Consider the following 27,723-nt stretch of genomic DNA (forward strand, 5'->3'; position numbering starts at 1 on the left):
GCATCTATGATGCGCGCCTTCGAACGTTTAAACGCTGCATCGTGATGAAAGAGGCGCGATCCATCGCATTTGGTCTCCACATCCACAAGAGACCACTCTGCGTTCTGCTGAACGGCAGCAAAATCTGCCAAAGTCACATCTCCCTGCTTTGTAAGTCTCTCGGCGAGCTCACTACTGCCTTCAAATTCAGCTCGTTTTCTAGCTTTATTGTTCGCTGGCTGGAGACGTAGCCGTCCTGGTGGGCGACTAGCTCTGTTCAGCTTACTTCTCGGCAAAGTATTGGTTGCAGGGACATCTGCTGTTTTCTCCATCGTAGATTCACCAGGTATAGTTGCCTCCTGAGAAGCCGTTTTGGATATAAGTGGTGGTGCTCTTTGTTCTTTGCATTGTGCGACTTTACTCGTGGTCGCTGAGATAGTCCCGTATCCATAACCGAGACGCTGGTTGAGAAGTTGTCGCTGTGATCACAATCTTGATCATTAAGTAGAGCCCAGCGAGGAGGAACGGCACCAGCTGGTATGACAGGAGATCGAGACTGCTTCCGTCACAGATAAATGAAATGACGGCGCGGCAGAAGTTGTGTTTGGGTGAAGACTCAACTGCACGTATTATTCTCACAACTCACCGCGTAGGTCCTGTTGGATTACGGTTTTATTGTCGTGTCGTATCCAGGCAGAGCACTTGTTTCCACCGTATACGCCACCGTCGGGATGACTTTGTATTGGTCCCCTACTAAGTCACATGCGTGATGCGTGGCAATGCGAGCAAGCAGCTTCATCTCGTCTTCGTACTCGCTAATGACATGAATTTTAGTCCGTTTCGTTTTGAGCTTGTAGTTATCCTCAGCGGATTGCTGCAGAAAAAGCAGTGTTTCATTGCACTCGTCCATAGGCATGTGCTTTGCCAATACGTCTTTGGCGGCACCCCAGCTTGCTTCGAGCCTGTTGTTAGTATTATTGTCCAAATGAGGTATAGGGCCGCGCCGAAACGTACATCGTCGTTCTTTGCACGATAGCTAATTCGTTTCGAAGTACCCATAACGCCAACCTTGCCAGCACAAATCTCCTCAAGCGCCTCCAAGTAATGGCTGTATTCACTCTCATGCAAACCATCATCGTAAGAAAATTTCTAATGTGCAGCTTCTCAAATCCTGTAACTCCATAGTCTCGCTTGCCAACTTCACGTTTGAGGTAGTCGATAACATGAAATTGAGACAGGATTACGGTCGCTTCAGAAAATTCTGACTCGAGCGTGAATATTTTCGTAAAATCCTTGTCAATGACGATCACCTTGACATCACGCCAGTTTCCATTGCTACGCTTGAATGCGGTAATGGCGCTCTTCGTGTTTCTTGTGTCTAATCCTCGATGAGTGCATGCTGAGCAAAAGCACCACTACCAAATTTATCCGTCAGTATAAAGCTGAAAAGGCAGTTTCTATTCACACAGACCAAACATGTCAACCTCAAGCTGTTTTCAAGGCCAAATAATAGCAATCGCCAACTAGCAACAACCAGAACCAACTAATACCAACTAGTACCGACTAATACAAAACGTTAACAACGCTCAGTTAGTGCCGTGGTTTGCATCAACACATCACCTCAGGAAACAGTCGCGTCATACGTCTCATGTGGGCCGTTTGAAACGTGATGCAGCTTGTCAGCTTGGTATCGTCATCACGGAACACGCTGACAACGTTCCCAGGTCCCTCACTGAAATATTGTAGCACTTCCGTCACGCGCACATTGCAGGCGACGTATACGAGCTCCGGCGCATTTCAGCGATCATGTTGCTCGCATCCTTGAGCATAAGCGGCTTGCTCGAAACCTCCTTTAGATAGCGGATGATCTCCGCTCGTTTAGATCCACCTAGAAATATATAACACGTTAGGATATGTCAGTAAATGCTAAAATCATCGCAGTAGCAAGCATACATTGCCACATTGTCTGTACGACATTTCAAGTCCCCGGAGAACTGATTGTCCTCATCTCGGCGTACGTGTTGAAGATGTTCTCGTCGATCTTCTGATTATGTGAAGACTCGTGCCTCCGAACACACACACGGTAGCCACCACTCCCATCATCAGACAACAACGCATGAAGATTATCTGGGCATTCAATGCGGCGAGTGGTGTGGTTTTGCCGGGCTCCTGCTCCTGGGATGCGTAGGATCTTGAATGCGTGCAATTCCATGTCTTCGTGTAGTATCCAAGAGATTCATCCCACAGCGTGGGATGGCTGCGGCTTGTTTGATCCGGCTCCGGTTCCGATTCTTGATTGAATTCGACGTGCGGAGCTTGTACATTTGAAACGTGTCGCTCTGATAGCTACAAAACAAACGTATATGTTAAAGAGATAGAACCAAAATTAAGGCGTAGGCACTGCTTACCTTGCAAATGCAGCTTCCAGAGCATTCCATGAGTTGAATACCCCATGGAACCGAGGCCAAATGACAACAGGAGGATGTAACGTCGCTCCATGAGCTCACGGACAATGCCGGGCTGCTCTTCCTCGTTTTGGTTAGGGAAGTGGGGCTCTTGGCATCTTCTTCTTGACGGCTGCCCGGGGTGGAGAGAGCCTGGAGTACATCAGCATCGTTCTCGCTATCTGATCTGTCGTCGATCCTCGGCGCGCGCCGGCGGCGCCTGGCCTTCTTCTTAGCTGCTGATCCCGACATCGGAGGGGGGAGGATGCGAATTGAAAGGACAGGGGTAGCTTTTTTTTAGAGTTTTTCGAATTTCAGAAATGCCGTCTGAGAAATACCGGTATCTGTGTGTACGTTTTGCGGCCAAATAGTTGGTCCACGTAGACACTTCCAAACTAGAATGCAGCTCTAAAAACGAATAATATTAGAGCGCATTGTGGTCTGGGAAAGCTCAAACGAGCGTTAGAAAACGATAAATTGGACGGAAAAACTACCTACAACATGGACGAAGTACATTTTAGCATCACTACGAACAAGACCCACTGCGATACGTCACACTCGGTACGTTGTCAGGAGCGCTGGATAGCTGCAACTACGTTTCTGGACAATTATTATAGCTGGCTGACTGCGGCCAACCATCGTTACAGAAGACAAGACACGGAGGCCATTAAGTAGAGGAATGTGACGGTGTTTTGCCAACCAAGAATTGTGAGCTTCTTACCACTTAATTAAACGCATCTTTGCCATCAGCAGATTATATTAAACTCTTATGTTTAAATATTGGAAAAATTAAAACTTATTGGAATAAGTATTTTTGTCACTTGGAGATTTAGGTGATGTCGTAGATCCACACTATTTGTGGGACCCCCGAGGATCTCATAAATAACCGGTACGAAACAGTACCAATTTTTGGTTTGGCTGCGGATTTCCTAATAGAGCTCTAGAGGTACATCCTGAGAAGGACAAGACGAATCCGCACATTCCCAAATTTACATGTATAGGGTAGAAAATCGCTCTCGATGCAGGCGAAGACTGTCAACCCAAGTAATATGCATGGTAAATGAATTCCAGTCAACCACACTGCTGACAACGCTCTTATGACAGTGTCATGTGCTGCGTCTTCGCTCTGCTCGCCTCATCCTGCTGAGCCGGTCGTTGAAACTCTACAAAATTTGACATTCCGACACGGTACCTGGTGTCGTTTCATACAACTCCATAGAATAACACCTCGCCTTCTGAAGTCTGAAATAATATTCATTGAATTTTACAGCCATCTTTTGAATTTGAAATACAGCACAATGAGCCCAGCAATAACGATCATGATTGCCCACCAGATATAGTATCCATAGTGGTACGTCTGCTCGGGAATGTACGGGAAGTTCATGCCGTACACACCGGTAAGAAATTGTGCAGGCAGGAAAATGGCCGCAATGAGCGCCAAGATGTAGCTCACGTCGTTCTGCTGCGACGCTCGGGCGTTGTTGAATTCTTCCACGAGGCTATTGCAGCGGTCCAGATTGTGTACGCACTCCTCCTCGATGGTCGTGAGATGCTCCTGAACGTCAGCGAAGTACTGCAGCGTCTCGCCTTGATAGTCATCGGACGTAATGAGCTTAGAAATGACCTCACGCATGGGTTTACAGTGCATCTGGAGGCCCTTAATCTGCCTCGAGCACGTGGCAATTCGACTCAAATCGAAGTACCGTGAGTCCAGTGACATCAGACGTTCCAGCATTATCAGTTTGGCTCCGAACGTCTGGGAAATAGGCGAGAGCTGGTTCACACAGACGTCCATGATGGTGTACATCAAGAACGCCGTGCTATGCTGGCGGACCTTGGAGTAGGACACATGCAGTCGCTGTTTGAGAGCAGACCAGAGCATGTTCTTACCCTGCACGCTGATAAGTACGCCCTCCATGACGTACAAGCTCAACTGACGAGGTAGAGACATGACGCATCCAATGTCAAGCTCCTTGAGTCGCATGCACAGTTCTGTGAGGCTCATCTTGTCGAAAGGCGAGTCATCTTCCGGTAATACAAACTGCGAGGCACGGTACATGTGCTGGTAATCCTTGACGATCGACATGTTGCGTGGACTCAGAGTCTGGAGAATCAAAAACGAATGTTCGTCGAACTTTACGTACTTCGGTCGCTTGACGTCTGGACCCAGCGTATCTTCGATGGCAAGCGGGTGCAGTCGATATCGAACGGATAAGCGTCGCATGAGCAGAGTGTTGATCCCTTCCACGTTGATCCAACGGACATTGGCCCAGCTTGGATTCGTCGAGTAGATGAAACTCTTGACCTGGTTGATCGGGTATACACTACGTATACGGTCCGGGGAATACTCAATTGAGCCCAGCGTTACCGGAGATTTCACACTCGAGAACAACGCTGGCATTGTGCGAATGAAGGGGTCATTGAAGAGCTGAGCCAGTTTGATCTCTTGGATGGCGCTGAGGAATTCTTCGTACGAGATGACGCCGTTTTTGTCTCCATCCACCACGTCCACGAAAGCCTGGAACTGTCGGTCGTTGTCGCACGCGATGCCCATAGCCTCCAGGCCGCATCGAAACCCTTCGTACGACAGCATTCCCTTATCTAAATTTTGCGATTCGAATACAGAATATTAGTTGTTAGAAACAAATATTATAGTTTGACAAATTCGGGTACTCTTACCGTCCGGGTTGGAGAGAGAGAAGAGCTTGCTGATTTTCCCGTTGGTGAGATCGAAGTGGGGGTCTCGGATGGAATAGTCGTCTTCCGTGTCGATAGCGCCGAGAGTATCGGACCATTTCACGGGCTTTCCATCTTGCGACGTGGTTCCAAACGGGAAAATGTGAAGGATATCTTTGCCGTACAGTGTGAGTGGGCGCACTGTCGTGTTCGCCACCGCCGTATTTGTTGGAGGAGATGGCGGTAAGTCACTGGACCTTACTGACGCCGTGGTATCCACAGTGGCACCTCGAAAACTGTTGCCACCCGGCAAAGGTGGTGACGGAGGCGGCGGAACTTCATCGCTTCGGCTGCTACCGCTGCTTCGACTGCTGCTTGATCGTGTGTTAATTGCGATGCGTCTGGCGCTGCCGTCGACGATAGATCCGTCATCCGAGTTCCAATCTGGAGGCTGGTAGCTTACCTGAATGTTGGGGGATGGAGCACTCCACGAATTGCGAGTCTCGACGGCCGGTCGGGACCTCTGCGATGACGGCGGTGTGGCTCCATACGCCACGATGGAGATCGTGTCTTCATCACCCGTGTTGCTATGAGGCAGCAGTGCACTGTCCATAATGGTCTGACCTTGTGCTAGACGAAGAAACTTGATGAATGAGCACATGCCACTGAGTGATTCTCATCGCGTTTTATTGAATACTACATGTAGCCCAGTAACCGGCGTGCAGAACACACTTCAATCTGGTCCTTCGTGTGCACGTTGCTCCTTGTCACAAGTCCCGCGTAGCAGATACTCTGAGTCAGCACCATTCGTCCGTCTACGCCTTTAGCATATTTTGAGCGCTTTGAGTGAGATATCAGGACAGGAACGCTGCTGCCTCATGCCCGACGGCGTATCTCAAAGACGTAGGTTAACTTTTTTCCACCAGCGAAATGATACCGGTACAGTTAACGATCCACCAACTCTTCGCAGAGCACTGCAGCTTTTTGAATGGGGCGGGGGGGGGGTCGGGCTTATTGCGAAATGCGAATACACCAATGAAAAACTACAGAGTGATGTACTGTAGCTGCCGTATTGCAAAGAGTTTACGAACGCGTGTCGGTCGCCACACGACGGACAGTTTTGTAGTCGAATAGAAGTGTCCGAGTCATGTACAGTACATGTACTTTAATCCGACTATAAAAGCTGCACGACAGCGCGTTGTCGCTCGATGAGAGCCTTGAGAGACCGATCGTTGAGCGGCGGTCAGCGTATAGACGGCGGCGTCGAAAGGCAGCAACGACCGAGCGCGATCGAGTCATGTCGTTGATGAGTGTGTGTCTTCCCCACCGAGATGATCGGCGAGCGCTATCATATTCCGTGCGCGTGTTTTTGCTTTAAAAGTGTCGTCCCGCTAAATCGATCAGCGGCTGATCGGTTCTTGCCGACGATTTAATCTTTGAGAGGCGCCACTAAGGAACAACACGCAAAAGGTAATCGAATTGCGCTGCAGTCTTCTCTTCGGTGGGCACTGTAATAGGATAGATCTGAGAAAAACTGAAGGTCCTCGTGTCATCTCAATACGGCGTTTGGAGATGGCAAGAGCGAGAATACCTCCGTCTTTCCCACTCGAATCCCCATACCGGTACACATGCCAGACTGGTACTATTAATACCAGTACGCTTGAAGCGGCTCGGCACGATGTGAAGGTGCTTTTATTGGAACTCCGTTCTCCCATGTGAATTCCAACAGCTTTTCATGAACTGCATCCTCGAAAGCCAAGGGATCCGCCGGTATTTTCCAGCGGGTTGTGTGAGCTCGTCCTTCCAGCTCTCCATACTTCGTCATCTAGATGGCGCAATCCAATACTATGGCCAGAATCAGTCGCGGTTGATGGACTCAAAACCTCTGTCCTCTAGCGCACTGTTGGCGTGTAGCGTCACTCCCCGCAATCTCGAGCAATCTGTGCCTTGCCACGCCTTCCCATTAAAAACAAACTACTGTATTAATGTTATAATAAAACCTTCTCGAGGCCAGGAATCCTCGCTCAATGTAATGCCCGCGCGATGTAATTGGTGACATAACGCTTTTTTGTGGCCGAAAAACGATCAAGATGGCAATTGAGCGATCCCTTTCTAAAAAGTTGCCAAAAAGTTGCCAAATACTGTTTCGTCGTCACGAAAACATCGGCAGTTTCTCCATTTTATGAGATATCATAGGCTATTCATCGTCTCGAGAGAGGCTCAAACAACACTGAGTTTGTAAGAACACAAATTTTACAAAAAAGCGCCAGTGTATGCCAAATAATAGGTTCCTGAAATTGGAACTCTTTTATGGAACTTTGCAATGCCGCGATTCTTCGAGTCCGTATGTAATGTGGCCAATCTTGCTTCGCGAATCCTTACGGTGCACATGTCGCTTGGCCAAGTCTCTCGACGAGCCAATCAGCCTCTGCTCAATCGATTGCAAGTTGTAAGGCGAAAGGCACTTGGACATTTGGGTCGCCGGCCAACGGAAGCCACCGACCGAGCGGTCAATCAGCGACCGGCAGCAACCCACTGAACGCACGTACCGGACACTCGGAATAAGAAGCATCCCACATACATTGAGGATACCACGCACTATAGCAATCTTCCAAAGATGCGCAGATGGCTGCGAGGCGTCATCGCCGAAGCACCCTCAGAGTTGCAGGAGGCGATCTCGGCAGATTCCGGCACAGGTTCCGACACAGGTTTCGACACAGGTTCCAGTGCTCATTCCCACAGTCCCGGCAGTATGGCCGACACTTCCGACGATGACAAAACACTGGAGTTGTGGCTGAGCATCAGCATCCCACTGGTGCTCTTACTGGCCTTCATCGTCGTCATGTTCTTCTGCTGTAAGCTTCAGAAGCGGAGGCAAGAGGATGTCGATCTGGAGGCCGGGTCTCCGTCCTTGCCGATCTACCATTTAGGCCGTCGGAAGGGGGCTCCGAACAACCGTTTGGTCTTGACCGACGAGGAAGAAGAGGCGCTTGCTTCCTGGAGGATCGAGGCGGAGAACATCGCACCCATTCGACCGCTCGGAGCGGGGGCATACGGCACGGTCTGGCTCGCGACGTATTTAGGCGAGACAGTCGTTGTGAAGAAGTTATCGCCGCCAATGCCGGCAGCGCTTCCTCGCACAAAGTCGTGGCGGAAGAACAGCCGACACAGCCGGCAAAGTGTCGGCGGGACCGGAGCGACCTCGGGCTCGAATTCAAGAACCAGAACTAAGTCACGCGGCTCGCCCGGCGAGAGCGCACTACGCAGGTTCGTAGCCGAGATCCGCTTCCTCGCGACCTTAAGTCACCCTAAAATCGTGGCGTTCTACGGCGTGGCATGGTCCACGCCGTCCAAACTGGACTCCGGGTCGTCGAACAACGCGACGGATCTCCAAATGGTGCTGGAGTTCATGAGTGGCGGCGATCTGCGCCAGTATCTGGCACGCACACGTAGCGATATCCGAGCGCGCGCCTGGGGGTCGAGAAAACTGTCCATGGCGCTGGATATCGCCGAGGCGCTCGCTTATCTTCACTCAAGGCAACCCAAGCCGATCCTTCACCGGGATCTGAAATCCAGAAATATCCTACTGGATTCGACATTATCTGCCAAAGTGGCAGATTTTGGAGTAAGTCGATACGGCATTTCTCACTCATTGGAAGGCGAGGAAGACGACGACGACGACGAGTTCGCCATGACGCGCTCGATCGGCACGAGTCGCTGGATTGCGCCCGAAGTGTTGTCGGGGGACGCCAGATATTCCACTGCGGTGGATATTTACTCGTTCGGCGTGATTTTGTCGGAACTCGACAGCCACGAGCTGCCGTTCTCTGAAGTAACATTATCCAACGGACAGCCACTGCCCGAAAGCGCCGTGCTGGAGCTCCTGCGCACTGGAGCCATCCACCCGTCGCTGTCGGATCGCTGTCCGCGCGGCGTGGCGATGCTCATGATGGAGTGCTTGACGCTCGAGCCTACGCTGCGTCCTACGGCTTCGATGGCGGCCGGCAGACTGCGAACTCTGCTGGAGCGCGAGCTTCGTGTCAGCGACATCGGCGACGATGTGAGCACAAGCGACCAGAATTCGTTTCTGGGCACGCGAGACGACCTCGCGAGTATTTACAGCAGCAGTTCCAGTCTCTCGATCGAGCGCGGATTTAACTACGCAGTGCTCGAAGAGCGGTGAGTCGTACCAACCACGAAACTTAACTTATAAGCGCCGGCATGGTTGAACCCGATGCCGGCGTCACTATGATAGTCATTTTAGAGACAAAAAAAACCGACAAACTGTTTGCTATTACCGGTATAGTACCGTATTTCACAAAGCATACTGGTGTTGACAATTTTGGCAAGGATATCGTTCGACTTTAAAGACTGTCATCTATTTTGCATACATGTATCGATTTTAAGCAGCCAGGATCCTTGCAGGGATGCCGAAAAATGAATTGGTGCCGCAATTATTGCAATAAGAAAGCACCAATTATCTATTGGAGGCTTTCTAGAGGAAGACCAGTTATTTATTTTCGCTCCCGTTGTAGCACCAATAACCTATTGGGCGGTGTTCAATCAGCCATACATTCTTTAGTACTTGTGCCCTCGCTGTGTACTAATATTGCTGCACCAATAATCTATTTTCTGAGTTGAGAAAGCTCAATAATCTATTTTGGTCAAGCCAGTTTTCAAACCAAATTATTTATTTTCTGCTTTGATTAGCAACAGATAAAAATGCAATATTCGGCATCCCTGGATCCTTGACTTTGGTCGACTGCTTGTCTTTTGCATGACCTCGTCGATCACGACGTAAGCTTAGATCACAATCGACGCTTTCGGGCCATGAACTTCAGGATGATGAGGTCCGGATCGACGAAAGACGAACAGCTCGAGCCGGAATCAAGACAGCCTCTGGCGTCCTTGTCCAAGGATCGGGCGTGTGAACGAAATTCGTTACCACAGTACGAATATCCAACACCCGATGTCCTGATGTCGATCAGCAAGACCGCACCAAATACGAACCCTCGCCGCGAGGGTCGGTTTCACAGAATTTGTACGATGATTTTGAAGCATGACAACGACGACTTCGGTGTGACCTCTATACATGTAATACAATGTAGAGTCTACACAAGTCCAAATGTGCAGCATCAAGGTTTAAGCGGAATCAACTGGTTTTTCGGCAGGTTCCGCCCCTCGATTGGTGTAATCGGTTAACCCAGCATGCGGTTTCCACATTGGTCGAAGCTTGTCAAATCCCGTTTCGGTTGCCGACAACGTAGAAACAATGAGTCCACAAAAAGGGGAGTCGAACCACAAAACCCACTTTTCTGCGCTAATGGAAAGTAAAATATGGCAACTAGATTCCTCAAATCTCTTAAATTTGGCATTACAATAAATCTATCTATTCTCTTAAAAATAGCATTAATATCTCATTTATGGAAAATTGACCGAACACTTGGTCCGAACTCACAGCCCCATCTGTCAGCACCTCTTGCCACTTTCACTCACAGCACATTCCGCCTTTGCTATTGTCTGCTGTCGTAGCGGTCGTCCCGGGGATACTGGACGCGTTCGACGTGGCAGAACAGCAACAAATTCGATATGGCTCGTCGGAATCTTTTCAGTGGAGGCAGCAATGGAAGTGACCACGATTCCTATCCCAAACGTGCGCGAGGCAACAACCGAAGAGCTCCCAGCAGTAAACGAGCGTTAGAAGCGCCTACTACACACCAGAAACGACAACCGCCACGTCCCCACCGCAGCAGGTTCGACTATGAGACCAGAAACTTGGACGACTCGTACGCAACGACTGCGCCCGCTGTGAGTACAAGAAGAGACGACAACATCTTCGACATACCCATTATCAGTACAAGGAGAGAAGCGCTAGACAGCACCTGCGCAGTGGTCGACTACGACGGAGGCCTCGTCAGTGGCAAGGCACTGCAAACTGGAGACGACGGGATCTCCATCAATGCCAACAGCTCAGTACCATCCCATGACGGAGCTATCGAGAAAGGATATGTGGAGCTCGTGTCCGGTCGAAACATTGGACTACTCGTGTCTACGTTGTGTGCAGGAGTACTAATCACTTGTCTGAAGAGAGGACTGCTCCCTCTTCTTCAAGCAGAACTCGAGTTGGAGACGTACCAGGTGGATGCAGCAAATGTACTCATGCTGTTGCCGTGGTCGTACACTTTCGTATGGGGTTTTCTTTCCGACGCGGTACCCTTATTGGGATCTCGACGCAAGTCGTATATTATAGCTGGATGGGTCGTGTCATTACTGACGTGCTTTGCTATGGCAATCCTCAATTACACACTCGAGTACAACGCGTTATCGAGTCGAGCAGCAACAGAAGAAGCGCTACAGAACCGAGTGGCACTCATCGATGGGTACATCGGACTTTTGATGCTCGCCAGCTTTGGCGGCGTCCTCACGTTGATCATCTCCGAGACATATGTGGTCGCACAAACCCGTCGAGAGCCTCTGGAAGTGCGTGGCATGGCGTTGGGGACAATTCTACTGACACAGTTCATGGGCGAACTTGTGGGACAGATTATCTCGGACATGGCCATTTTCCACATCACCGAGCTCGGACTCACGCCCATCGTCTCGTTCCGGCAAACCGCCATGTTCTTCATGTTTTATTCACTTGTGCCGTTGCTTACGCTGATTTTCTTCTTCCACGAAGACCCCGATCCGCCAGAAATCGACGACGGAGAAACGAATTACGGCGCTGACGAATCTCACATTTTTATTCAAGAAGAATTGGCCTCTATGGGCTGTTTCCAAGGCCTCCAAGTCAAGTGGCTGCGACTACGAAGAGCTCTCGCCAAGGAGTCGACAATTCGCATCATCCGCTTCTTCATGATCTTCGTGTTTCTATCGGAATTTACCCTCACGTATCCACATGCTCAACTTGAAATTTGGTGTAATTTCACGGACAAGGCTCAATCATCCAGCCACATTACGACGGGGGCGCTCTATGTGCTGGCAGCAGCAGCGTGGAAGTACTGTGCGCTAAACTGCAACTGGCGCTATTGCGTCACCGTCAGTCTGCTCGTCATTATGATGCTGCCTCAACTTGTTTTCTACTTTCTGGCGACTTGGTCGATCGGTATGCGGAGTCAAGAAACTTTCATCTTTATGACGGCGTTGCGAGGATTCATGCGCGGTGGGCTGGTCATACTGGAAGTGGCTTTGTCGGCCGAGATCGCTCCTGTCGGTGGAGAAGGGGCGTTCGTCGGTATCATCGTGTCGATGAGCAGCATCATGCGACTGTTGTCTACCACTTTTTCGAACGTTCTGGGCTTCGCATTTGAAGACCCCAGTCTGTACGGCACAGAACACCAGAGCGATCAGGTGATCTTCGGACTCGGTATCTGCTACTCTGTCCGACTCATTAGTCTTGTGGCGCTGCTCTTTTTACCACGACAGAAACAAGAGCTCCAGCGACTCCACCGTTTTGGCGCTCAAGGGGATAAAAGCACGACGTGGTGGGTCTTGGGATCACTAGGATGCGCCTTCTTCGTCAGCGCTATCTTCAACTTGCTAGCCGTCATCCCGAGCACTTCGTGCTTGCAGATTGTAGGCGGTGCAGGCTGCAAATAACTTAGGTCAGGATCGTTAGATATTACTAGTATAGCTTTAGCGTCAACTCTAATACTGTAGCACTCAAACTTTAACGGAACCATTCGAGTTCACAAAAATTGCGTTTCATTTTGATATTTACCTCTATAGAAATCTAACAGCCACTGCCGCCGACAATCCCCATGCACGACGTCGTGGGCGCGATGGCCAACGCGTTGAAGATTGTGCTAACGATGAACGAAACTGCGAGACAGCCGATGATCCACCACGTGGTGCATTTGTCGTCTCTGTTGCCGAAGCGGTGCAGTCGCTGCAGTTGCCGCTTTTGCTTTGGCAAAAAGACCAGTGCCACAAGGCCGAGAACCTGGATAATGTGCGATAAAACCAGCGCAAACGCCACCTGCATCCTGTCTGGGTCTGCTCGCGAGCTGACAGAGTCGTCGATGTCCTTAAACATGAAGCCAATGGCGTTAGAGACCGTGTTCGCCATCTGCCCCATACTCGACGCCATGGAGACGACAATACCGACGAAAGCACCTTCACCGCCTACAGGCGCGATCTCTGCGGTAATGGCAAGCTTTAAAATCACAATAACACCGCGGATAAACCCCGTAAGAGACGATACAATCGCGTAGATATCGATATTCCGCGCGCCCGGGTTGAGTGTAGCCATCGTGTAGTACACGAACTGGGGCGTCATGGTGATGATGATGAAGCTCGAGAAGACGCACCAGCGCCAGTCGCAGTTCAAGAAGAAATACTTCCAGAGGATCGCAGCTAGCACGGAGAGCACCTGCATCATAGTCTGGCCCATGGACGCGGCCTTGGCGTTCATGCCACACCATTCTTCGATCCGATTGGTCGGATATGTCAGTGAGAATTCGGACATGAAAATAAAGCCAATCAGGAAGCGCATGACCCGCGACGTCGACTCTTTGCCTAGCGCGCTGCGCAGGCGGATCCAGTGGCCGCGTAGAGCTAATTTGACGCGTTGGTAGAAGTTCGCAGCCGTCATGTAAGCGCGTTGCAGCTCCGAGGCCGACGTCTCCAGGTTCTCGATAGTAGCGCGATTGTAGCGATCACGCGCGGCATTGATCGGAGGCGGGTCCGGCTTCTCGAAGAAGCAGGTGCAGAGCGCGATCAGCGGGATGACCGTGTAGAATACAAAGAAGAGCATCGTTTGACGCAGTGTCACCTTTGGAGTGGCCCTGAGATCTGACACGTCGAAGATGGCGTAGTCAGCGATGACTTGGCCGATAAACTCGCCCAGGAACTGCGTAATGAGCAGCGTCCCGAGCGCTGTCCCGCGCACGGTCATGCGTTCTTTGCGAGTCTGTGCGATCACGTACGTCTGTCCGATGACAAGTGCCACAATGCATCCGAAGTTGGCCATCATTAGAAACACCATGTACAGGTCCATCAGACCGTCCGAATGCCTTAAAAAGTCTGCAGTAGTGATGTCGTTCTCCTCGGCGCGATACGAAATAAATTGGTCCGCCAGAGCCATCGCAAAACATGCGAGCATTGTCGTCATCCACGCTAGAATTATATACGCCTTGCGTCTAGATTCTAGAATTGGAACTGCATCTGAAATGAGGCCCCAAATGAAGCAGTAGGACCACGGTAAAAGGACCAATACGGACGCAGCATCCACCTGATACGGTTGCATCTTCAGTTCGGCCTCGAGTAGAGGGAGAACGCCGCGTTTCAGACACGTCGTGAGGATACCGGCAAACCCTGTGGACACCAGCAATCCCATGTGCCATCGGGACACCAAATTGACCTCGAACTTCCTCGATAATGCTGGAAATGGCAGGGCGGACTCGTCGTCACCATCACCGCCTTCGCGCTTTCTCCACGTCGGACTGTGGACGGCAGAGTCCCCTCCATTCATGATCACTACAGAGCTCATGAGCGGGTTGTCCACTCGTCCGAGGATCGGAATGGCCGAGACCTGAACATTATCAACGCGAAGACTTCGCTCAAAGCCACTGCGGTTGAGACTTCGATCGAAGCCACTTCGGTTGAAACTCTGGTCGAAGCCACTTTGGTTCAGATTGTGCTCGAACGCACTGCGATTCAAAGCCGGGAGGCCGCGACTCTGGTTGAAACCTGTGCTGCTGGCCAAGTCAATGTCTCTGGGAATGCTCTCGTTATCCTCTTCATTGTATCTCGTGAAATGGAGCCGACCCATTGTAAGTTAGCGCAAAATATCTCCTTTACGCTGAAGAGAGCGCGTCGGGGCGTCTGCCGTCCGTTGTTTTGCGTTCTGCTGAAGCAGCACACAGTGCGGCACACAGTCAAGCAGTCTCACAGTCTTTGGAAAGAGCGGACTGTACAGCCGGAGCTGATGCTCCTTTCGATGTGCTGGTGGCCCATTTCTGACATTAGTCTCCCGGAAATGCAAATCTGAGGAACAAAGAAGCCAGATTTATGCTGTTTCCAGCTCGGAACTCGAAAATGGAATCAGACGCTTCGTAATTGGCAAAAGTGAAGGTACAGTACACACTCGATTTTTTTTTTCTTCAAAAATGGGGGCAGCAAAACTAAGAACTGAAAACCGTTAGCAACTACATAAAGGCATATGGTATCTATAAATATTTTCCACATCACTTATTTTTTTACAATAACTCCTCCTCCAAAAGCGTGGGGGAAGCTGGAGGTGCTGAGGGCGACACTAACGGAGCAGTCGGAGCCACAGGAAGAGCTCTCGGGGAGAATGACGGCGCTGATGCACCTGCCAAAGGGACCAGCAACACTGGAGCTGAGCTGTCGTCCTCCTCCTGAGGAGGGGCAGAGGCGTCCACATCTAAGAGTTGCAGGTATCCCGTTCTCACGTTGGAGAAGTCCTCCACTCCAGCCAGGAGCAACTGTTCTCTCTCGATCAGCTCGGATCTCATGGATTGCCAGCCAAAGAGACTCAACTGAGACGCCACTGGCACCGCCATAGGCACCGATCCCTCGGCTCCAGTGGCTGCGTCTTCCCCTCCCTGTGTATTGCCAGTCTGTCCCCCCGAGTTGCTTGCTCCACTCGATCCACCGGAACTGTCGCCGCTTGCTCGACGTTTGCGGATGTAAATGACTGCGGCGATGAGCACCACGGCAGCAGCCACTCCTCCTACAATCCCCATCAACATGTTGCCAATCGGAGGCCCTCCATGTCCTTCCGTACCCATAGAGCCTCCGTACGTATTAGCGTGTTGGCTCTCATAGTCCTTATTGACGACTGTGCCATTGCACACTGTCTGGCCTACGGTGCTTTTCCAGATCGGAGCTTCACACACTGCAATGCACACGCACCCTCCTTTGCCGTAGCAGAATTTCGTCAACGAGCCGTCGATTCTCCCGTGCATCACGTCGGAAAACACCGTATCTCGACACTTTTTGCACTGCTTGTCCTTGTACGAGCAATAGTCCACTTTGTCCGCTGGAAACTGCACTTTTTGGTCGTCGCACTGGTCTTTATAGTTGGAAGCGTTCTGGTTCCAGAAGACCAGCTCTTTGGAGAACGTGGCCGGCGTCTTTCGCACGCAGCGGCCATATTGGTTCACCATGCATCTGTCCGAGCCCCCGACGTCGATATTGAGGCAGTCTCGACACGAACGAGGCTCCGTGCAGCCATCACTTCTGGGAGGGTAGTAGGGACACCGATCATGGGACGTCCAGTCGGTGGGGGCGGGGGTTATAGGCTCAATTTCCACTTGGTCATTGCAACTGGCAGACCCATTTTCGACCTGAATTGTGTCGGCTAGAGAGCCGTCTGAGCCGGAGCCGACAGCACTTGACGACGCAGCGGAATATGGTGAAGACGTTGGTACAGGCGGCGGGCTTGTAGTGTCCTTAGTATCGTCGCTATCGTCCGATGAAGACGACGTCCACGAGCCCATTCTTGTGTGTTTTGATGCAGATTGACGAGTGACATGAATTGCGTTGAGACCTTCCAAAGTTTCCATAAATTGTAAGATAAAATAGCACCTAAAAACGGATCTAGCCCTTCTGAGAGGCTTAAGAATTCTAAAACAAAAAACCTGTGTAATTCAGTGAGGGTTAGAGAATGGGCGGAGATGGGGCTTCGGTGGCTTACAAACGACGATTCAAGCTTGTCATCATTGACAGTGAACAGTGACAGTGTCAACTTGACACTGTCAAGGCCGCGAAGATCTTACCGTGAAGTTCACGTTCACAGTTGTTTATGAAAGAAGGTACATGTATCGTGCCGACATCACCGGAGCAAGCGTGCCGCCATCAGGATGTCACTTGCTCCATGCTCCGGTTATCATGAAAACGGAAAGCCAAAATTGGACCGAAGGAGGTGAAATTTGTACGGCTCCGTGTGGTAGAAATGCCGTGCGTTCATCAGTGATGCAATGCGCAGCGGTCATGGACTCATTGTCCTCACCAGTCGTGTTGACCTTTTTGTTCGGCTTCTTCAAGCAGGTCACGATTCGTGACTCAACGAACACTGTACCTGTAGAATAGACTGTCACACAAGTACACGTACCGCGCGGCGAGTCTGAGCAACACGAAGCCAGGGCAGGATAGCTGTTGACAACGTGCATATCGGTACGTCACTGCACGGCGCTCTCTGCAGCATGTATGTTATGGAGAGGTCACCGAGATATTGGGCACTAGGCTGGTGTGTAGCTCTAAACTTGTAGGCTAAAAGCTGTTTCAGCCTTCTTGTAAATGTATCTTCAAAGGGGAGAAAATATAAAAAACGGACAGCCAAGTCTGAATTTCGGACAAAATGGAGTTTGTCCGCAGTGATGATAGGGGTTGGTGTGGGTGGTTCTGAGTCTGAGCCTACGGCAATGACATATGCTAGGTTAAAGGGCATATTTGAAAATTCGCGGCAGTCGAGGGAAGACGGCAGGGCACAAGACTGCGGGATGCAGCCAAGAACAGGGTCGCGAGGTAGGCATGGACGCGACTGTGAAGAAGGAGCTTGCAGCGGAGGCTACCGCGACGGCCAAGGGCGTCCAGACCTACAAGGAGCGGGAGGACAAGAAGAAACGCATGAAAAACAATCCCTGGAAGACAAGCTCGCGAAAGCTGCGCTACAGGGGGCACAAAAAGCCCGTCCGCACCTCCACCAAAGTGTACAATGTCGGCAAAATGAAGGCGATGTACATGAATAGCTTTCTGCGGCTGCCAGGAGTTCGTGAGGCGCTGTCTGCGCGGCGCAATGCTGTGCTTCGTCATGAAGCTCCTCGTAAACTCGAGGTAATCGTTATTGACGACGACGGCGATGACCTCTGGCCGATGGGTGTGGACAAGGTGAGTGTGTCTCGAAACCCAGAAAAGATTAAATTTCCAGACACGGGTCCTACAGATAAGTGCATGTGCGCTTATGACTGCTTCAGAGACGATTGTCTTAATGCCGACACCAGTTACTACGCATAACTTCGCAGCAGATGAAGAGCAGACCTGCGACTACGCGTTGGAGCTTCAGCTCAGGAGTACTCGAGGCAAGAAAGTCTACATTGATGCGACGAGTTGTGGTGGTATAACGCGAATGCTGAACCACTCGTGCGACGCACCGTGCCACTTTGTGGAGCTACGCAACCGCGAAAACGTGGCCGTGGTGGTGGTGGCCAAGCGCACGATTAAAGAGGGAGAAGAGGTGACTGTCGACTACGTGGACCCGTGGTTCGACTGCGTGTGTGGTGCTGCCAACTGCCGTGGCTAGGACAAAAAGCCGTGTATCCGGGCTCAAGATCACCGTGTTGCAATGTCGTAGGTGCCATTAAAGTAGGATGGAAGCACGAATTGACCATGAGTAGCGCCGAAAGCAACCTTTATTGCAAATATATCGTTTCCATGTTCTGGCGCTAAGCTCGGCGGCTTGGTTTGACAGGGATGCAGCACCGAACCATTTTACTTCAACCTGCAATCTGAGAAGCTTTAAAAAGAAAACCCGTGTATTGAGAGGTTACTCTGACGTATGAAGCGTTGGGTAGAGCACCTTTCACGGCACTATCGGTCCTTATCACTGTGAGCAAGGCCGAACAACATTTCTACTCCATATCAAGAGCAAAACCGTAGGTGCGAGGTCTTCCCACAGGTACATAGGGTTCAGTTGTTTGGGTTTCCCGCTGCCGTTTCTTAGACGTGCCTCGGTAGACCAATGTAGCTTTTCCAACCGGTTCAGCAGCGCCAGAGACTTTCAATGCGTGAAGAAGATGTATGCAACACACGAACCTAAAGAAGTAATTGCATAGCTGCGTCGAGTAAGATCCTTTTGCATAACACGGAAGTACACCGAACGCAGTGCATTTAGCATGTCCGTGTATTGGGGTTCCAAACGTTGAGAAGTTACGAACAACGCCACTAGGTGAAATGAACGACATCGATCTGACATTCCACAAACCAGTACTGGGTATTCCACTTGAGCCACCTTAAATGTAGCATCCACGTGAAAAACAAATGAATCCACCGGGCGATCCAACCTAGATAGAAGCCTTTTTGAAGTCACACCAACCACGAAAGGTTTTTTGTCAGATCCTGTTCCAACTTCGATATGGCCAGCATCATTTTTTTGACAACTAATAGTGAAAGATGCGCTATCCTCCTCAGTTCCGTTAAACGCCAACCACGTATGTACTCAGTGAGCTCGTCCACAAAATCATTGTTCATCATTTTGGTCTTGCGAAAGAAGTTCGAGAAATTTGCACGACCTTCAACTCTGGCAGATCATCCATACGAACGTTAAACTTTCGAGGCATCGCGTTTCGAATACGACCTGGTCGCAGTCCTTGCGCAGCCATCTCTCTGATGTAAGTCTTATGCGCTTCTGTCAACTTGTTTTTCTTGGTATCCTTCTCGAGGCTGTTGTGTTCCCCACACTCGTTAATGGTGAACTTCCGTGTATTGTCGCACTCCATGACACGCCCACGCGCCACTGACAGTTTGCCTGTTGACCACTAGTTTCGCGTTTTGAGTATGAGCAGCTCAAAAGTTGGTAGCGCATTTCGTGGGGGGTTGCCACAGTACATATCGTGCAGGAGACGGTATGACTGGTTCCCTTCTTGTACTGCTTAAACCCTGCTAGCGCAGCTTCTGCGGTAGTGGCGTCCACAAAATCGCGTACTATAGTCTACTGCAGCGTCATAGCAGACCGTGATTGAGGCAAGCCGTACCTGTCGGTCGCCCTGGGAGCTCCACCACGAAGGCGCCAGATACGGGGAAATTGCGATGTGCGCATCTGCGATAGGATAAAAACCCTGTCAAACGCCCATGAGATTGGCTAAAATACAATGTCCGCAATTCAGCTACCTCTGTATGCAAGTCAGGTTACGATCTCCATGAAGACACAACGATGTGTGTTCTTCCCAATCCCTTGTGCGCCATTCATATATTTTATGTGCATTCAGGCACTTTATGTACTTTTTTGCATTAGTGTGTATTTTTTCTGTTTCTCTTACAACTGATGACTTGTTCAGTCATAATTTCAAGTTGAAAACTCGTCAGCTACACTTTGTACAGTACTTCATGCAAGACCGGAATTTCCGCAATTGGTGTCCATTTTTTTATACCGATGGCAGGCAAACGTTTTCAGGGTGGACAACCAATGGCTGTACTGTAGACGCAGGAGCTGTGACTGCAAGGATTACCGAGCGAGTCGAACTCCAGCATGGCATTAATCAGCGGTTGAACTGATTGTAAAGCCAAGACGCGGTGCTGCTTGCTCCGAACAGCGAAAGAGCACAATGTATACAGGTCGTTAATCATAACCACTGCATGACTCGCGCCTGCTTCAGTGCGATCAGTCCATTCGCCAAAGTACCAGCTGTAGCAAGAGTCTCAAGATGCTGACGCGCAGGGACTCAAACGACTAACAACGCAATTACTATCGTATCTCGGGAAGAGAACTCGGAATCGCTGACAGATATCCGTCGGTCGCATGATCCTCGCAACTCCTGGGGCTGGAAATGCTATCAGCTACGAGCCAATAGATTGGCACTCAGACGACGACGGTGTAACACCGGCGGTGCTCTTGTTGATGGCAGCGCATCGCTGTCAATTTACCACCAGAGAGCTATCGACAGAGACGCCGATGACCCCGCTGGCAAACTTGATTGCGCTCGCTCACGTATGGCAAGGACATTTTGCACATGCTCCATACGGCACTACTGACTCTGTAGCAAATAATGTGACCTCTGTTTGACACGCTTAATGCGATTGATATAGAAGACGATTTCTCGATCTAATACATGTATCTGCATTTTAGACCTCACGAATGCAAAAAAAAAAACCAATTCGCTGTCGAATCCGAATGGTAAGTTTACCGTACAGTACGCGTGATAATTTGTACCTCACTAACTTCACATTTGACTTTGTAGAACAAGGGAAACCATCGTACGAAGGCTTTCGATGTGGACTGGAGGTCATAAGCATTGCTATCGACCGCGACAGAAAGTTCCGGGCTTTCGGGAATATGGTGGACCCAGAGAGTCTCTGCCAGAGACATCTTGTACGACGAGTTCCCAAGCGCCATCCATGAAATCAAACTTGCTCAACTCTTTAAGAAGCTGTTTATCCGCACAATGCCAGTCTGGCCGAGAGCATCAAGTCGTCTGTCAATCTTAGCTCGATCGGATTCTGTAACGGGGTACGTAGCCCTAAGTGTACCCTGGTTACATGGAGTGTGACACTTCACACTTCAGGAGTATGACACGTCATACTCCGAGATATTTGGTACAACGTACCAAGGTCGTTCAAAGCCAACCATTGGTTAAATGACATTGCATTTCTATAGGTAACTAACAGTTTGTATTAAACCCAAACTTAATCTACCTATAAATATACTCAGTTTACAATCTACCTTATTTGGGTCACTTCGCTCTCTTTAATAAAAGAGGGGACCTGTGAACTGCCGTTCACTGAGAGTTTGTATACTCTCGGAAGATAACTTCCTCTTGCGCAAGGTGCTGTGTGACCCCGTCACACTTGGTAGCACTTGTAGTCAATCCACGCCATCGCGGGTAGACTACCTGAACCTCCGAAGTTCGTTGCCATGGATAGGAACGACTTCTCCCATTTGAACGACTCTCAGTTCGAGTCGGTTCGGAAGATGGCAGGCATCTTCGGGATGGAGGCCCTGCAGAGCCTGGTGGTGTCAACACCGGCTGAGCAGCTGGAGCGCGTCAATGCATTCGACGCGTACGAGCAGGGCCTCATCGCGCATGTGCGGGAGAACCTGCAGGCTCCGGCGGCGGAAGCAAATCCGCCTCACCCGAAGCCAATACGGCTGAAGGTAAAGCCGTATGAAGGGAAGGAAGGCGAGAACCTTCACTTCTGGGTCCGAGAAGTAGAGCTCGCGATGGACGCGGCTCTGATCTCGACCGAGCAACTGCGTGTTGCTTTTGCACTCTCCAACCTTAGCGGTCGTGCTAAGAGTTGGGTGTACACTCGGGAAGCAACATCCCCTGGATGTTTTACATCCTGGGCTCAGCTGTGCGAACAGCTCCGAGCCGCGTTCCTCCCGGCGAACTACGAGTACCGCCAGCGTTCGCGCTTCCTCGCGTGTAAACAAGGAAGGCGCGAACTGCACGAGTATGTGCAAGAGATACGGGAGCTCACGGCGTCCCTAGTGGGAAACCCACTCAATGAACACATCAAGATGACTGTGTTCATGGACGGCCTTCGAGTGGGCCCCGCACGCACTCAGCTGTTCCGGGTGTAGGCAAGCACCCTTGAAGAGGCGATTCAAGTGGCTCTTCAAGAAGAGTACAGCCATCGCCAGGCGCGTACGCCGGCCTCAGCGTGGCCTGGGAGCTCCTTGTCGGCTCCCGGTCGAACAAGTCCCAACGGACCAGCTCCCATGGAACTCGGGTCCGCCGAACAGCGTGACATCCGCTGCTTCGGCTGTGGGAAGATGGGCCACTTCAAGCGCGACTGTCCCGCGGAAATACTCCGCAGACGGTCCTTCCCCAAGCCCGTCCTCAAGGGTCGCTGGCAGAAGCCAGGATCCCGGGGACAGGGGAACGCCGGGAACCAGTAGGGGCGGGGCGCCCTACTGGGGAAGAACTAAGTCTTCGTGATGGGTGCGCGGGTGGCGCGTACCACGAAGACTTAGCCCCTGAGAGTCTTCGCACTCTCGAATCGGCGAAGAGCAGCGGCGGGTTGCTCGTAGTACTCGGATGTGTACGGGGATACCATCATCCCTCTAGAATCTTGATCGACTCTGGGGCGTCGAAGAATTTCGCACGCCGCCAGACGGTTGCTCGTAACAGCAACAAGTTGTCCGATGCTTTGAAAGAAAGCAAGGGCAACGGGACGGTGTCAGTGCGACTGGCCGACGGGAAGGTCGTCACTGTCCCCAACGTCCAAGTGGATCTGGCCGTCAAGTTTGAAGACTTTGACAGCCTCGAACAGTTCACTGTTCTCGATATGGATCCATATGATATGATCCTGGGCATGCCCTGGCTTGAGAAGCACGAGCCCTGGATCGACTGGCGAGGCAAGGCAATTGGTGCCAGCCGCCCTGCGCAGTCCGACAGAGCACTGGTGAGTCATGTTCCCACCTCTGTCAGGACCCGGGGCGCCCGCAAGGGCTGCCAGGGTACCAAAGCATCCGGCAGATGCTTGGGAGTCGTCGACGTATATGACGACTCCCAGGATGTTTTGATGGTGGCCGCGCCCAGAAGAGGCGTCGGCCAAGTGGGTAACTTAGGTCCACAGGCGGGTAACTTAGCTCCGCAGACAGCTGCAGCTGTCATGAACACTGAGAACAGCGTGTTCAGAGTGGGTAACAGAGTTCCACTCACGGTCGCCCAGACCTTAACTGAAGAGGAAGACGTCGGATACGCTTCCTGTGTGGGTAACACAGTGCCACACGCGGTCGCCCAGACCTTAACTGAAGAGGAAGGCGTTGAACACGCTTCCTGTGTGGGTACAACAGTATCACACGAGGCAACGAGTGCCTCGGATGTCGTAGCGACGACATCCCTAGACGTGGGCAGCAAAGCTCCCCGTCACAGACGCCGTCGGCAAAGACACCGCCGCCGCCTCAAGTCGGATCCGAACTTCGTTCCGATCGACGTCGCTTCAAGCGACTCGGAGTCCAGGGCCCGGGATCCTCCGACAAGGCCGGTGGAAGAGTGTTATCACATCTTCGATGGCGAGACAGGTTTACCCGTCAAGGCATCTGGTGCCCACTTGGAACCGTTGCCAGAGGTTGCGGAGATACTGAACCTCGAGGAAATGACGGCTGAGTCTTTCCTGGCCAACCTCAAGGCTGGAGAGATTGCTGAGATGGTACTCATGAGACCTGAGACCACTCAGGAGGAGCTGAACTCCTCCTCTGTCTTGGACGAGAACGTCCTGGAAGACATGAACAAGCAGCGTCAGGCGCGCTTAGGTTCTGAGATCCTTAAGAACCCCAAGGATCCGGTGTATCCTTTGGTGACGGAGTATGCGGACGTGGTGAACAAACACCCACCGACCCAACTCCCACCGGATCGAGGCGTACGGCACGAGATTGATCTCGTGCCCGGCACAAAGTATTGTGTCACGAGGCAATGGCCTCTCCCGCGCGAACAGTGCGAGGTCATTGATGCCTTCTTCGCCGCGAAAGCGAAGGCAGGCATGGTGCGGGAATCGAAATCCCCGCACTCGACGCCGACTTTCTGCGTTCGGAAGCCGAACGGAAAGTGGCGTCTGGTTCACGCTTATAACAAGCTGAACAACGCAACGGTGCCGGCCCAAACACCGATCCCACGAAAGGATGTGTTGTTGAACAACATGGCCGGGAGCGTACTGTACAGTGCGCTGGATTTGGTAGACGGATACTACCAAATCCTGATGCGAGAGAGTGACATCCCGCTCACCGCGGTAAGCACTCCAAGCGGCATGCTTTGAGAGTGGCTCGTCATGCCGCAGGGCTTGTCTAACGCCCCGGCGACGTTCAATCGCCTGGTGACGCAATTGTTCCGCCCTTTGCGTACCTTCGTACAGACGTACTTCGACGACATATTCGTCCATAGCCGTGCCGAGGGAGGCAAGACGGCCATGGAGGTGCATCTAGGACACCTCCGTCGAGTGTTGGACGTGATGCGAGCGAACAAGCTCTACGCCAACATCGACAAGTGCGTTTTCGCGTCACCAGAGATTAAAGTTCTCGGTTGCTTCGTCAGCAACGTGGGCGTTCGGGCTGACCCAGACAAGGTCAAGGCCATAGCAGCATGGCCGACGCCCCGATCCCAGAAGGATCTTCAAAAGTGGTTGGGCTTGGCCAACTACCTTCACAAGTACAGCGCTGGGTACGCGGGCTTCGCTAAGCCCTTGTCGAGCCTCCTTCAGAAGGACGTCGACTGGCGCTGGGAACAAGAGCACCAGGATGCTTTTGACAGCATCAAGGCCAGCCTCCAAGAGGCCCCTGTCCTGGCTCTGCCGGACGAGACGAAGCCGTTTAGCGTCGTCTGCGATGCCTCCGATTACGCCATCGGGTGTGCATTGCTGCAGGACGACACGGCTGGACAGGAACGAGTCATCTCGTTCCAGTCCCGGCAGCTCAAAGCCGCCGAGCGGAGCTACCCTGTCCATGACAAGGAGCTCCTGGCAATGAAATATGCCCTTGTGAAGTTCCGTGTTCACCTTCTGGGCTCTAGGCCCTTTGTGATCTACACAGACCACGCGTCCTTGAGGACGGCGACTAACTCGCCTCACCTCTCCCAAAGGATGGCGAGGTGGCTGTCCTTCTTCGCGGAATACAACTTCCGCGTCGAATACAAGCCGGGCAAGCTCAACGTGCTTGCGGACGCCCTCTCTCGGCGTCCCGACTATGAGTTGGCCCACATCGCGCGGGTGACAACGGATCTATATGATCGGATACGCATGGCGTATCGGGACGATGAGGCTGTCGCGCCTATCGTCAAGTTCCTTAAGGCCGGAACGAGCGCGAAGTCCGACTGGCTCTCGTCGCGACAGCGCTCACGGCTCCACCGATATGAGTTGAAGGAGGGCCTCCTCTATTATCGGGTGGAGCCCACCGATCCTCCACGGGTGGTCGTACCCAACGACGAGGATCTGAAGTTCGACATCCTCGCGGAGGCGCATGACGCGCCCTCCAGCGGCCACTTGGGCCGCGAGAAGACCTTTCTGTCGGTCTCTCAGTCCTTCTGGTGGACCCACATGTACAAGTGGGTCGCCCGGTACGTCAAGACATGCGAAACATGTCAGCGGGTCAAACCCGCAGGGCACTCTTCGGCTCCACTACAGCGCCTGCCCGTACCGGCTGATTGTTGGAAGTCGATGAGTCTTGACTTCATCTTTGGGCTTCCCGCCGACGGACACGGCAACACCGGAATTTTTATGTTCGTGTGTCGGCTGAGCAAGATGGTACATCTTGCTCCAGTTCCCGTCACTGTAACGGGCGAACAAACCGCAAGGTTGTTCGTCGATGGCGTGTTCCGCTATCACGGTCTCCCGGAGACGATTGTCTCGGACCGAGACCCGCGGTTCACTGCTGCGTTTTGGAAAACGCTGTTCCCTTTACTGGGAGCTCGTCTGCCGATGTCCACTGCGGATCATCCGCAGACAGACGGCCAAACAGAGCGCGTCAATCGAGTGCTCGAGGACACTCTGCGCAGTGTGTGCGCGGCAGCGCCACGTACGTGGTCGTCGCAGCTTCCAGTTGTTGAGTTTGCGCTCAACAACGCGGTGCACGCGTCCACGGGGTTCACGCCGTTCTACTTGAGCGGCTTCCGCCACCCCAGAGTGCCTCTCACTCTTCGAGGAGACACTGACTCCTCTATTCTAAGTGGGGGAGAGGCTCGGAAAGCCCTTTCCTCCCAGGTCTCGGATGTGAGGCCAGTTTCGCTGCGGAAACAGGTGGAATCCTTTATGGATACCAAGCTGAACGTTGTCAGCAGGGTCCGCGATGCCATGGCAGCGGCCCAAGACAAACAAAAGGAGTACTCAGACAAACAAGGAAGAGGAAACTTAAGTATATTTGAGGTTGGTGACTTAGTGTTGCTAGACACGAGGAACCTACCTCTAGACACTGTTAGCTCTGTCGGCAGCAACAAACTGAAGCACCGCTTCATCGGACCTTTTGCAGTCCTGGCCAGACATGGTGTGTCGTACACCATCGACCTTCCAGAGTCAATGAAGACGCACCCGACGTTCTATGTCGGACGTCTTAAGCGGTACTTTGACCCGCAGGGGGTTGCTGACTCGCAGACCCCCCTTGACCCAGCTCCTCGAAGCGAGGGCCGGTCACAGTCGTCGACGAGGGCGTCGGAGCAGGCACCCAAGCCTCGGTCGGGACGGCAAGGCTGCGGTCAAGACCGTACGCCGGAGGGGCTCCATACGAACGGACCCCGGCGCCATACGCCGAGTACGCCGGGTACGCACCATACGCGTACGTCTGGGAGTGTGCCGCAGGCGGCTCCGGACGTGGCAACAAAGCCTCGATCCGTCGGATCATGCGAAAGGCCTCGTCCAGATCGGACGAAGAGGCCCGGCGATCCACCCGCAGGTGCAGGCTCGCGACCTCTCGCTCCACCAGGTCCAGGCGGCCCGCAAGACGAGCGAGCTCGCCCTGATTCCCGGCCTGGGCGGCAGCATTACCGCGAGTCCCAAGGCCAAGTGCAGTCTCAAGCACGAGGACACGTTGACGGAGGCGGTCAACCTCAGGGTCCTGTGTTGGACCCGCAGTCGGAGCACTCGGACGAGAGTGGCTCTCGGGAGGCGCCGAGTACTCGTACTCGTACGAGGGCACCTCCGCCCCTGCTTGACCGGAATGGAGAAGCCCACTTCCACGTGGAGCGGATCCTCCAGGAGCAACGGTGTCGCGTTTAAGCGACAGCTCCTCGTGAAGTGGAGGGGTTATGCCCACTCCGAGAACTCGTGGGAGCCGATTGAACGGCTCCTGATTGACTGCCCGAAGGCTGTCGCAATCTGGGAACAGAAGCGGCGGCAGCTTCATAAGTAGTCCGGGGCTTCTTGCCCGAACAGGGTACGGACGATGAATACATACCGTACCCGCGCTCATCGTGCGCGCTAGAAGCCGCGCGCTTCAGGATGTCCCTTGGCAGCATAC

General features: G+C 52.2%; 5 protein-coding genes across 5 annotated transcripts; 2 read left to right on the forward strand and 3 right to left on the reverse strand.

Moving 5' to 3' along the window:
* Positions 1-3,687: 3,687 nt before the first annotated feature.
* PITG_10674 (CorA Metal Ion Transporter (MIT) Family) lies at positions 3,688-5,760 on the reverse strand (the record flags this gene model as incomplete). The annotated part of the gene is made up of 2 exons (XM_002901480.1): positions 3,688-5,024; positions 5,103-5,760. 2 exons carry the CDS (start codon positions 5,758-5,760, stop codon positions 3,688-3,690), a joined length of 1,995 nt encoding a protein of 664 aa, XP_002901526.1.
* A 1,956-nt stretch (positions 5,761-7,716) lies between these two features.
* Positions 7,717-9,282, forward strand: PITG_10675 (protein kinase, putative; the record flags this gene model as incomplete). Its single annotated transcript, XM_002901481.1, has 1 exon — positions 7,717-9,282. One exon carries the CDS (start codon positions 7,717-7,719, stop codon positions 9,280-9,282), a length of 1,566 nt encoding a protein of 521 aa, XP_002901527.1.
* Positions 9,283-10,688: 1,406 nt separating this feature from the next.
* On the forward strand, positions 10,689-12,698 carry PITG_10676 (uncharacterized protein; the record flags this gene model as incomplete). The annotated part of the gene is made up of 1 exon (XM_002901482.1): positions 10,689-12,698. One exon carries the CDS (start codon positions 10,689-10,691, stop codon positions 12,696-12,698), a length of 2,010 nt encoding a protein of 669 aa, XP_002901528.1.
* Positions 12,699-12,831: 133 nt separating this feature from the next.
* PITG_22923 (uncharacterized protein) lies at positions 12,832-14,871 on the reverse strand (the record flags this gene model as incomplete). Its single annotated transcript, XM_002901483.1, has 1 exon — positions 12,832-14,871. The coding sequence occupies one exon, from the start codon at positions 14,869-14,871 to the stop codon at positions 12,832-12,834; it is 2,040 nt and encodes a 679-aa protein (XP_002901529.1).
* A 424-nt stretch (positions 14,872-15,295) lies between these two features.
* Positions 15,296-16,705, reverse strand: PITG_22924 (uncharacterized protein; the record flags this gene model as incomplete). Its single annotated transcript, XM_002901484.1, has 1 exon — positions 15,296-16,705. The coding sequence occupies one exon, from the start codon at positions 16,628-16,630 to the stop codon at positions 15,299-15,301; it is 1,332 nt and encodes a 443-aa protein (XP_002901530.1).
* Positions 16,706-27,723: the final 11,018 nt, after the last annotated feature.

Source organism: Phytophthora infestans, genomic scaffold (assembly GCF_000142945.1).
Source record: "Phytophthora infestans T30-4 supercont1.20 genomic scaffold, whole genome shotgun sequence".
Lineage (NCBI taxonomy): Eukaryota > Oomycota > Peronosporomycetes > Peronosporales > Peronosporaceae > Phytophthora > Phytophthora infestans.